Consider the following 12,863-nt stretch of genomic DNA (forward strand, 5'->3'; position numbering starts at 1 on the left):
AAACCCCGATAGGTAGGTACAGAGAAATTCCTAAGGTATGAGGGTATCTGAAAATTGTACCTGTATTGGATTCCAGCTGATACTGGGATACAAATTACATAAGATTGGGATCGCAGGTCACTATGTAAGATGTCCCAAAGCCTTTGCCTCAGGGATTCAAGGGCAGTGTCGGAACCCAGATGATATAAGAGGGATGATGGCAGTCCAATCGAGGTGGCTTTTCAGACCATAGTTTTTAGCCATGGGCTGACAAACTTATTGTTGGTTAAATGTACTAATAATCCCTTCCCCAGGCCGAATACTGAGATCTTGAGTCGGTATCTCAAGGAAGCCCACCATGCTTTGGTGGAGAGTGGGCATTCGCCTGTTTCCAGAAATAGAATAAACTGGAATGTAGCATGGGTCAAAAAAATACTTATAAGTTTTATTATAGTCCTGGGTCACAGGCCTAAAAGGAATGGGGAAGACAAGAGGAGGAAGGGGCTTGGTGAGCCTCAGAAATGATTAGGAAATCCAGAGACTTTACATCTGCACCAGGCCAGTATTAGAAAGCTCCTCTTAATTTCTGTCACATACTGCTTGCTTTCAAATTAAGGATGAGCAAACTCTGTGAAGTCTGCATCTAAATTAATCTTGACAATCTTTTAGAAAAGCTCTACTAAAATCTGAAGCTTAATCACTTAATATTGGCAGAGCTTTGAAAAAGACAGAGGGATAAAATTATAATTCTGAGATTGGAACTGAAAGTAGTCAGTGTATCATTTTGGGGGGTTCATGATTTCAGAAATCTCCTTAAAAGAACAAACCAACATTTTCATGCCTTCACCCAAAATAAAGTAAAAAGTGACAAATCTGTGGTGATCATGATTCAGAACCATTTTGTACAGTGTAAGAAACTCAGATATATAAGCTAGGCGCCAAAAGGCTCCTTAAACCAGTGTTACAGTTGCCAAAATGGAATGTCTCGTTGCCATTTTGGTTGTTGAAAGAGGCATGTTATTTTCTCTCTATTTTTGGTCAACAATATAGTTTCCACTTAAAACTTTTGATTACATTACCTTATACTATATGAAACTAACTGGCATCTTGGGATATTTTCTAAACAATAAGCTTTGATTCCATGGAGATCATCTCTTCTCTTTTAGACTGGGATGGAAACCAAGTGCAACAAAAGTAATTATCAGCGGCTGATTGCACAATACATAGGCAAGATAATAACTTAATCGGTGTACTCAATCAGATCATTTTTCCTGTGGGTTTTTTTTAGCACTGACCAAAATCAACAAGGAAATTGGAACCAATGAGATAGTGACCACTATGTCCCTGGTGTGAACTGGTTATTGTAAGAAATAATAGATGCCAAAGGCCAACACAGAAATGTCTTGAAATGTCTCCAGCTCTATATATGTCTATGCTGCAGTTACTTAGGGCCTTACGCATCCTGGTGACGATTAAGGACTGAATCAACCATAAGCACTACAGTGTCATTATGCTTATGATTATTGAACATATTCGTACAATGAGTTAGATGGTCCATTGCATTTGCCTTTTAATACATGAGTGTCTTTAACGCAACATAATTTGAGCTCAGGCTATTATGTAGCTCCTTCTCCACTGTTCCACTCAATTGCTATGAACCAGCAATAGGAACAGAATCAGCCTTAAATACAGTATTAGGCTATCCAAAGTCTGCTTGGTTTTGTTTTGATTACAGAACTACAAGCAATAATAAGATCCAGAAAATTTAAAATATATATATGAAGTATCATAGTTGCAATTCACTTTACAAACTATGAGTAATCATACCAAGTCTGTTTCAACTAGGTGTAGTATAACGAAATCCTATTTTCCTGAGGAAAATTATTTTTGTATTGGATTCTAATAAGAAATTCTGCCAAGTTGCAACCCATCCACCTGAATGGAGATAACAGAATTCCTCCTGTTATGACTCAGTCCTTGTACCATTTGCAATAGTTTACTACCTATGCCATTAATTAACGTAAACCCCCCCCCCCGAATACAACCTATCACTCTTACCACATGAATGTCAAATGGTTTTACTTTATCAAAACCTGGTGGTAAGAATCACTGCTTGCCCTTGGGTTTTGTGATGTACAAACACAATAGATTGCATCTAGTTGAAACGGACCCTTACTATCATTCTGTAATCATCAGTATGATCATTTATATTTGCACGGTGCACTGCAATTATGATAATGTAAAATATATACATATATATATATACATACATTATGATAATGTAAAATATATACATATATATGTTTTATATATATATATATATATATATATATATATATGCAGGTTTTGGTGTCCTCGGGTGTCTTCCCGTGTAAAAGTTGGGGTGTCTAGGCGACGTTTCGACGAGGTCTCACTCGTCATCTTCAGGCTGGTGCTTTCGGCTTCTTGTTACTGTTCCAGTAACAAGAAGCCGAAAGCACCAGCCTGAAGATGACGAGTGAGACCTCGTCGAAACGTCGCCTAGACACCCCAACTTTTACACGGGAAGACACCCGAGGACACCAAAACCTGCATTCCTGTACCCGTGAAAATCTACGAAAGCATATATATATATATATATATATAGTATTTTGGCTATATATAAGTTATATATGTGTGTGTGTGTGTTTATATATATATATATAGAGAGAGAGAGAGAGAGAGAGAGTATTTTGGCTCTCACACCAGTTTTTGTATTTTCTAACTCAGTACCACAATACCTCAAGGACCAACTCTCACCATATGCACCAACCCAGCCCCTGCAACCATAATCTGAGGCCCTTTTTTGTGCCCCTCCTCCACAAGAGGTCCAGAGGGTGGCCACACAAGAATGGGCCTGTTCTGCGGTGGCTCCTTGTTTGTGGAGAATTGACACAAAGTCTACACAGAACCCAATTCTTTATCATGTGAGCTCTAATCTATTGAATTACACTGGTCATGGGGGGATTCTGGTGCCCTTACCAGTTTTGTTGGTCATCTTTGTGACTGCTTGTAAAAAGCTACAGGGAGATATCAAATGGCTAAAATTTGGAGATATCAAGGAATGACTTGTGAATTCCATTACGGCCCCCTCTACCTTTCTCTTATAATTTGAACACTACAGTACCATCCCATAATTTAATATACGCTAGACATAACATTGGCACCTCACTAAGAACTAAGCTTTAGTTGGGCCTAATAGCCCACTCAGCCCATTAGGACTAGAAGAGCTGTTCTGTTAATGAACAGAATGCATAATTAAAACCATTCACTAATGAATAAAAACAGCAAGGGAAGATCAAATTATCTGAATTTCTAGACCTCAGCTAAGGAGTTCAGAACAAAATCTAAGTGACATATACATTACAATTCTACTATGTGAGTGTACAGGCATAGATTCTTCAGTCTTCAAAGTTTTTCTTTCAGTATTTTCCACATCCAGTAAATCATTTGTCATTTTGCTGTGCTTTGGGGCTCAATGTAATAGAGCAGGTATCTGAATTTCAGCAACACAACTGGCTGGACCAAAGTCCATGTCCTAATGTTAAGATTCCCCTGTTTGTTTTCAATCAAGCTGAAAAAAGATTTCCACTCCAGTCTCAAGCCCTTGTCACTCCTTGTTATTGTGTTGTAGGTTAGAATTGTGCAAGACAGCACGTTGTGACAGATTGTAGTGACAATGCTTATAAAGAGGGTGGTGGCATTAGGGAATAAGAAGAAGACAATTTTATAAAGATCATTTCAGGCACTATGAAGAGTGCAATCCTTATTACTATATGGGAAATTCGAAAATGTTTAAATTTGTACAAAATAAGGAAATTTAATAACTATTCAGATTTTCTGACTTCATTGATTATATGGAATTTTAATATACTTTTTTCACATGGTATATCCAGTCTACATTGCACTGTCTGGTGCTCTAACCACACTGTTCTTTCCTCCATTAAAGATATGCTGATCAGAGTGTTCTCTTAACAAATTATGCCAAATTAGGCATGCTTCATGAATTACTATACCAGCTGATCTAATCCACACTACCCATAATAATGTGCAGGCTGGAACTCAGGTTATTTCACACTTCCCCAATGTCATAACACAGTTATTGGCTCAATTTAAAAAATATCAAAATGAATATTTTGAGACCAAATACAGGAGCTTGGCATGTTTAGCCTGGAAAAGAGGAGACAGAGATGAGATAAGATAATCATCTTCAAATATCTTAAGGGTTGTCACAAGGAAGATGGAGCAAGCTTGTTTTCTCCTGTTCTAGAGGGTAGGACTCGAACCAATGTCTTCTAGTTAGAAGAAAGCCGATTCCTAATAAACCTCAGGAAGAACAAGCCTCGGGAGTCTGTGGACTCTCCTTCACTGGAGGTTTTTAAGCAGAAGTTGGATGGCCATCTATCTTGGATGCTTGAGTTGAGATTCCTGCATTGTAGGGGGTTGGACTAGATTACCCTAGGGTCCCTTCCAATTTTATGATTCTATGTTTCTAAAATTCTATGTAAAACTCTGCAATTAAGAAATAATAATTCATAGCTTAATAGAGGAAAAGATAGCCCAGATTTAAAAGTGAACACATACAAAAGTAACATGGATTGGAAATAGTCTGATTTGTCCAGACCTACATCAGACACGCTCAATTAATAGATATAAGCAGCATTTGTATGTTTTGGGGACATACTATATGGACTCTGAAGGTTAGTAAATCTTATAAGTAGGTCCCACGTTAAAAAAAAAATCCTTCAGAAAAACACAGAAGGCTCAGAATTAATGTCAAGTTGTCTACTGTATAGCAAAATCCCTTATACTTCAGCTCTCATCACCCATTCACCCATGAAATATTATATATATAGTATCATATAAGCAAAGTGATACAACATAATACCAGCCCAGTGTAATAGATGCAAATACAAGGTGAGACATAGCCCAGTGGTAGACCATTGCTTTTCATACAGAAGATTCCAGGTTCAACGCCTCGCATCTCCAGGAAGAAACGCCTGTCTGAAATCCTATCTCAAATCCTGGATAGCCCCTAACAAGTCAGTGTAGCTAGATGGACCAATGATCTGGCTCAGCTTACTATGTTCAAAGCAAATAGCTCTGGATAATTCAAGTAAGTGTGCCAAGTCAATCAATCCTCTTCCACCCCAGAAGAAGGAAAAACAAGCAATCTAGCTTGGAGACACATTTTTTATGATCCCAGATATTCCCAGTAGTAAAACTATGAGAATGTCCAGAAACCATATATCAGATACAGTGGTGCCTCGGGTTACATACGCTTCAGGTTACAGACACTTCAGGTTACAGACTCCGCTAACTCAGAAATAGTGCTTCAGGTTAAGAACTTTGCTTCAGGATGAGAACAGAAATTGTGCTCCGGCGGCACGGCAGTAGCAGGAGGCCCCATTAGCTAAAGTGGTGCTTCAAGTTAAGAACAGTTTCAGGTTAAGTACGGCCCTCCGGAATGAATTAAGTACTTAACCTGAGGTACCACTGTATTCCCAAAAGCTGTTTTCTAGGGTACCACCACCCAGTATTCAGTTGCTACAGCAACAGATGTCAGACAAGCAGAGGAAGGAGAAGTACATTCTTATCAAAGGGCACTATGGAGCTTCCATTGATCTTTATGAGTTCAGAGAAATTCAATGAGACTTGCTCTCTAGTAATTCAACATAAGCATGCAGAGTAAATTCCAACCTTATGCTGAGTCAGGTACACCTAAGCCTCTTGGGAGACATACAATGATGCCCATCATGTTGCAAAACAAATTTCTGCTTCTGCTTCTTCTCACTTGCCCTGTAGCCCCCAACTCTCTGGAACAGATTTTGGTGATGTGAGGGGGGCTGCAGGGAGGGAATAGAGGAAGGAGCCATACCTGCTTGCACAACATTATCCCTAACTCCGCATGGGATCAAGATGAAAGCTTATTTATTGATAATGGCTTTAATTTTTACAATTCCAAATTCACCATGAGATTAATCGACTTCATTTGGAAATGGCTTTAGCATATTTACTTAGTACTTCAGTTCATTAATTTACAAGATCTGTTCTCTTTTCAGGGCTCTGCAAGCTTGACACATAGAAACAAACCAATCATTGGGCTGAAAGATTCAATGGGAGTAGGATAAAAGGCTAATGGGAACACTGTTGCCCAGGCAACAAGACTTGTTGGATATTCCTGGTGGCTTTTGGTGATATTCGTTTTTTCTTTGAACAAGGACCACATGTTTATTTTTAATCTTTGATTATTTATAATTAAAATGCAACTAATATATACATTAATCAGCAACCATTGCATAGTTATATATCTTCACACTGTGGTAGGTTTATGATGATGTGGCGGGGAAGAAATACTAGCATAATTTTTGAGAGTTTAAATTCAAGTTTAAGGGATAACAAGATACATCCTTATGCCTCTCTTCTTCTATGACTCATTTGACCCATATTTGCAGATGCCTCCAGCAAAAAAGCTTTTGTTTCTCTTAAGCCTCATAAATTGCCTCTATTTGGAAGTTATATATATGAAAAAATGTTTTAAGTGGAACAGTTTGCAAATTAGGTCATATACCATTTTTCTGAAACACATTTTTCTTCAACATGTCTTTTTTTTAATGAGAGATCTTTGATTTGCACATATTGAAAATGGTATTTATATGCTTACTGTATGTTTGATGTTGGTGTTATTTTTCCACAAACAACCATGCAGATGAATTATAATGAGTAAAAAGCAAACAGTTAATGAGGCTGAGATTTTCAGTTATCATTTCCCCTTCTTCAAGCTCTTATGCCAAACAAGTGGGTAAAACATAAAATTAAAAGTGATGAGCAGAAATGAGTGCTCATTACACTGCATTCAAAAAAGAAAGAGAAAAAAAGATCCCCACAAAAACCCAAGAAGTGAGGGCAGCAAATTTAGTGTGTGTTTCAAAAAATAAACAAGTGTCATACCTTTTTAAAAATTCCATATACTCTGTATGCTTGATGAGGCCTGTCCTCATCATTATTGTTTGAAAACATTGCCGATCAATAGCCCAAAGTTTCACATTTACGAGAGCTGGAAAAAAAAAACAAGACAAGGGGAAATTTTAATTAGCAAATCTTAATTCGAGGGGAAAAAACCTTTGTGAATTGCAAAGAAAATAATTTGTGAGAAAACGTGAGAATGATCAATTTCTTTTTCCAAACTATAAAATTAAAAGGAAAGAAAGAAAGAAAGAAAGAAAGAAAGAAAGAAAGAAAGAAAGAAGGAAGGAAAATCTACCAAGCAATGGATTTCAGATGCATTATTCTAACTAAAGAAGTTTTATTCATCATCAGCTGATTCAAAGATCTCATCATAAATTTGGAAACAAACTTAGAAAGAGTCATATCCTCAAGCATAATGAAAGGAAGATACAAAATGAGTTTTCTTAAGCAGAGCTCACACCTAGTAATTTAATAAAAAACCTTTTGACACGGCACAACCCTTTCCTAAGTTCATATCATCATATGACATATGTAGTAGAATAAATTCATTTCTCTTGTTTTGTTTGAAATAAACAATCAAATTCCTAAGTACATCTAAAATAACAAATAGGATTCTCCAATGAAAAGCTGACAAAATACGAGTTAATAAATACTTATTTATGACTGTCTAGTATTATAATAGTTTATTGAGTCATATGACTTTTACAGAAAAGTTTAAAAAAAAAACAAACAAAATATATACATTAGGATATATAACCATTTTTTTAAATTCTCACTTTTCAAAAGTCTGCTAAGTTCACAATGTTGGCAACTACAAGTGTGCACTGAAGTTAACCAGTGTAACAGTCCATCAACCTAAAAAGCTGATTTGACTTTTCACACCCAAATATCTACATCAGTTTTTAAAATATGCCTAGTCATTCTTATGATGATGACCATGACAATGTGAAGGCCATGCATTTCAAAGGCTTAGACACTAGACTGCTCACCAACTCCCAATCTCCCAGCCTCAGTTTCTCTCCCACAGAATATCCCTCTCCAGGACCACAATACCTCCCTCTGCCAGCCTGTTTCCCTCCCCATAACCACAACACCTATATTCTCCATTCCTCAATTCCACCCACCCCCCCTCCGGCCACAATGTGTTTTTCACCCTCAAAAATTCTCCATAATAGATGCCCCACAGATCACACTTTCTCCTACCCACAGTACCCTGCCAAATGATATATATCCTGACAGAAAAAGCTTCCATTTATTTGTGCAGCATGTAGAACTTGACTTCCTAAATATATGCTGTGTGATGGGGGGGGGCGGTGTTCAAAAAATTCTTCTCTGAGAAAGTTTGGCTCCACCCTAGGATTAATAACCAGAAACGACCAAAGCCACTCCTCCCTCTAAATGCCATGTTCAATTCTTCTTTCATAGAAAAAACTATCTTAATTCAATAGAGCTGGGGGAGGGGGGAGTTCCTTAAAAGCAAAAATACATGAGTCCAAAACTAAGAAAGCAGAATGAAAATTTCAAATGATCTCATGATTTGAAAACTTCCTGCATTAGGTGTTTGGATTGTCATTCAACTTTTCAGGCTGGGGCTTTCCATACCCTGAATGAATGCATGGCCACTTGCATGGTGCTGAATAGCAAATACTCTGGTTGTCTGCAAGATGATAGAGCGACTGCAGAATGAATTGAGGCAGTGTGCTGTCATGCGTTTGAAGCTGGATTAAGAAGTCACTTAGAATTTTGCCACTGAAGTTTGCCATGCCTGCTGCATCCTTTTTTGGCCTATTTTTCTGGTTCTCTAAATCAATCACAAAACGATTCAAAATGCTGAATAGTAAAAACACACACACAAAAAAAAAACTAAAAATCAGAAGAGTTGCCTTGAAGATAATGAAAATGTTCTGGTGCATTCATGCATCTGGTAAAACTCATCAATAGCCACCTGTTCAGTTTTGCTGAGGGATTACCTATATCCGTGCATATAAATATTATCTCATATGTAGACATAATACAAAGGCATAATTGTGAGGGCAGACGTTGCTGTGAAGTGGAGATAGACATGAAAACGCTTTTGAATTTGACTTGGTATTCTGTGTTTGAACACTTTGTGTTTGAATTTATCAGCTAAAATACCTAGGGAAAGAAGAACATGTTGTACTTGCTCCCCAAAGATGTGTCTGGTGATAAATGCAGTATGAAGGAAAGCATTTGCTGGGCAGAAATGGCTTCGTGTGTTTGTGTTGCTAACCCTTCATGAGTTAGTCAATTTTAAAATGGAAATAACTTCACCTTCCTCAGTTATTTCTCTATGTGAGGAGGAAATAGGGGAAACCTGGCCAGGTAGCATGTGCAAGAAAGAATTGCAGGAAGGGTTAAACAATGGCACCTGCCCATTAGCTGTCTGCTGCAAATCCTGTCTCAGTCCCACCTCCGCATTACTATCCTGAGGTGAAGGTGAATTTCCTTCACAATACATAGTTCTTCTCCAAGTCTCCATTTTTTAATAGATACCCTCTACTAATGTCTGCCTTACTGAGGAACGTCATCTCAGGCAACATTATCAACTTCCATGAATATCCACTAATATAACAGAAATTCACAAATATCAATTTTAGTTATAGTTGCTGTGATATTTAGTGGTTAAAGATTCTCAGCCTAGGATTTAGGAGAGCCACTCAGGCACAAAGTCCATAGGATGACCTTGGGACCATCATTGTTTTTCAGTCTATAACCTGTTTCATGGAACTGCAGTCCGCAGGGATGGAGGGGGTGCTACTTTGAGCTTCTTATTAGGGAGGGGAGAGAGAATGCAGGATATATACATAGTAATAATAATAAAAAAATGTAATCTACTAGCACTTTGATAGTGCAAGATATTTATCAAGAACAAATAAAGGCATGCAACATTACTCCACTGATCATTTTTAAATACGAAATCAGCTTACAGAAGAGTAATCTTAGAAATGAAAGCAGGGGGTATGTAACCCTGACCTGGTCCCACTTTTCCCATGAAGCCTTTTCCAGTGGGGTTCCATGTTTGCAGTGACCCTGATACTGATTTCCAGTGAGTTTTCAAAAACCAATTGAAACATTACTGAATGTGGCAGTTCCCTCACACTTTCAATAACCACTAGCCTGTCTCAATCAGGTACAGTTGGAGACTCGTCTCTATTTAGACAGAAATGCATAATTCTTATAAATTTGTTGTGGCACCTTGAAACTTGCTGTACATGCCATTCATACAGTAGTACTTCGGGTTATGAACGCTTCAGGTTACGAGCTCTGCTAACCCGGAAGTAGCTGCTCCTGGTTGCAAACTTTGCCCCAAGATGAGAACGGAAATCGTGTGCTGGCGGCACAGCGGCAGCAAGAGGCCCCATTAGCGAAAGCGTGCCTCAGGATAAGAACAGTTCAACTTAAGAACAGACCTGCAGAATGAATTAAGTTTATAACCAGAGGTACCACTGTAGATCTATGTGCAAGAGATCAGGAGTATCTTATGTGACTGCAGTGAAATGCTTAGATAAAAAGTATCTTTTACTTGCTACAATGAGATTCATAAAAACTTATCAATGGTTTGTGAAGATACTACATTCATTCGAAACACACCTCAAAGTGTGTGTGTGTGTGTTGCGATTAACCACATGTAGACACTTGTATGTTCTTCATCAGCAAAGGCATTCTGAAATAGAACATCTTTCCCTCTCCACCACCCTTGCACCACAAAATATATCTCAGAGGATCACTGCTCTAATGCACTTGCTGGGTTCATACTTGTTTATAATTTGTTTCACAATCAAAGGCCCAATGAATTCAATTTAGTGTGCTTTTGGCAAAAAACTTATTGCTGTAAGTCTATGCCATGTAATGAACGTACATGGACTACTTATTAAAGGTAAATTAGGTTGGCCTATAATCAATCACACTTAACGGCTGCTGTTTATGCTGTTGCCCCTTTCAGCTGCAAATTAATATATGAACCTGAAAAACACTTAAGTGCTGGACTACGCAGTTAACATTTTAGTACACATTTGGGTACTATGCAAAAACAAAAACAAATCACAAATGAATAATTATAATCTCTGGGTTCCGCCAAGGACTATGAATTGTGTCTAAGGACTATCATCTTTCTCACTCTGAGGATAATAATGTATCCAACAGTAAAAGAACAAAACACTTTTTTTGTAAATTGCTTTAGGCTGCAATCCATATTCGTGTTCCTCAGGCTAAGTCACAGTGAACTCACTTACTTTGTGGGGTTGGGATGTTAAGAGCTTTGTCTTTCATTCTACATTTGTGCACACATCTGAATAGTAGTAATAATAATTCAACATAGGACTACTAGAAAGAATCTACAGAATGATCCAGAGTGTGAATTTGCTTTTGACTGTTTAGGACAGGGTTTACTACAGCACGATCCAAAGCTATGATACCCCAGAACAAAGTAAAACTCAAGCGCTCTCTCTCTCTCTATATATATATTCTAATTTTAAAATAAATATAAACTGACCTGCGTTTGCATGGCATCAAAAGCAAAATGAGAAAATAATGCCATTCAGAAAGGAGCAAAACAAGTAGAATTGTGGGGCAGAGAGAGAAAAAAATGATGCTTGTCAATGCAAGTCAAAGGCTTGTTTTGAAACTGTCATTTTTATTCCATGCTGAAGCATGGGAAAGTGATTGTAAAGTATATATGGAATAGAAAGCAATCTCAGCTTTTTGTAAAACACAAGCAAAAGGCTAATTCCTTTTCATATTCCAGAGTGGATGGATATATATATATATATATATATATATATATATATATATACACACACACACACATATACATACACACACAGACACAGACACACACACGCTTCTAAAGTCTGCTTAGAGCTATCAGGCTGAAGCTACAGTATTTTAATAATAATACACGGTAACCTCTCTATAGCCGTTTTCCAGTAAGACAGACCATTATAATGTCACTGTTTTTCCTTCGAGCTATAATTCACCCGCTACTAAAATATTCAAGAAACATTGTGGCAGTTGTGATTACATGTTTGAATGGTTTACTTTCAAATATATGTAATATTATACTCGGCATTCACTGTGCTGAGCGCAAATAAATGTAATTTTAGTCCAGGCTTACAATTTCACTAGGGGATGGGCTGCTGCCCCTTATTTGAGCTCCTGTTGCTTCTTCTCCCTTCCAACTGTCCACCTTTCACCAAAGAGAAAAAGTTCACAGGAACCACAGATGCCAAAACACTGCTGTCTGCCCCGAGTTTGGACCTTAAGGTATGTGACACCCAACTTTGATGCGTGAATAAACTGAAGCTAAATCCTGGCAAGATGGAAGTTGCATAGGTACGTGTTTCATCTGCTAATGAAGATGGGGTTCCACAACTTCTGGATGCAGTGACACTCTCCCGGAAGGTACACTGCTTGGGGTGCCCCTCAATACATCTTTGATATTAGATGCTCAAGAACAAGCAGCCTCTGTGGAGCTTAGTGCCTTCTACCAGCTGAGGTAGCTGTGCCGGCTGTCTCCTCTCCTCAACAGAGATAGCTTGGCTACAGTTATCCATGCTCTGGTGACATTCAGGAATGTCTGCTGTATTTTGTTCTACATCAAGCTGCCATTGATGATTATTTGGAAACTGCAGTTAATACAAAATACAGCAAGCTGGGTAGTAATAATTGGGACTGGGTGCAGGAAACATAGCACACCAGTGTTTTAATAGATTAAATGGCTCCCTGTCTTTTCTTCTTCCTTTTTAGCAGATGTCAAAGTACTGGCACTCACTTTTAACACCATACACAGTTTGGAGACCTGGGTATCTGAGAATGCCTGATCCCATATCAGCCTGTTCATGCACCAAGGTTATCTACAAAGGCTTTCCACTGAGTGC

At 38.0% G+C, this 12,863-nt stretch overlaps 1 protein-coding gene across 2 annotated transcripts in view; it reads right to left on the reverse strand.

Annotated features, from left to right (window-relative positions):
• Nucleotides 1-12,863, reverse strand: part of PRKG1 (protein kinase cGMP-dependent 1) — a 630,806-nt gene that overhangs the window by 172,520 nt on the left and 445,423 nt on the right. For both annotated transcript variants that reach the window (XM_083740692.1, XM_083740693.1), the window contains one exon: nucleotides 6,949-7,054. In XM_083740692.1, coding sequence (XP_083596818.1) covers nucleotides 6,949-7,054 — 106 coding nt within the window. The remainder of the gene's footprint in view (nucleotides 1-6,948; nucleotides 7,055-12,863) is intronic.

Source organism: Podarcis gaigeae (assembly GCF_964106915.1).
Source record: "Podarcis gaigeae genome assembly, chromosome: 5".
Classification (NCBI taxonomy): domain Eukaryota; kingdom Metazoa; phylum Chordata; class Lepidosauria; order Squamata; family Lacertidae; genus Podarcis; species Podarcis gaigeae.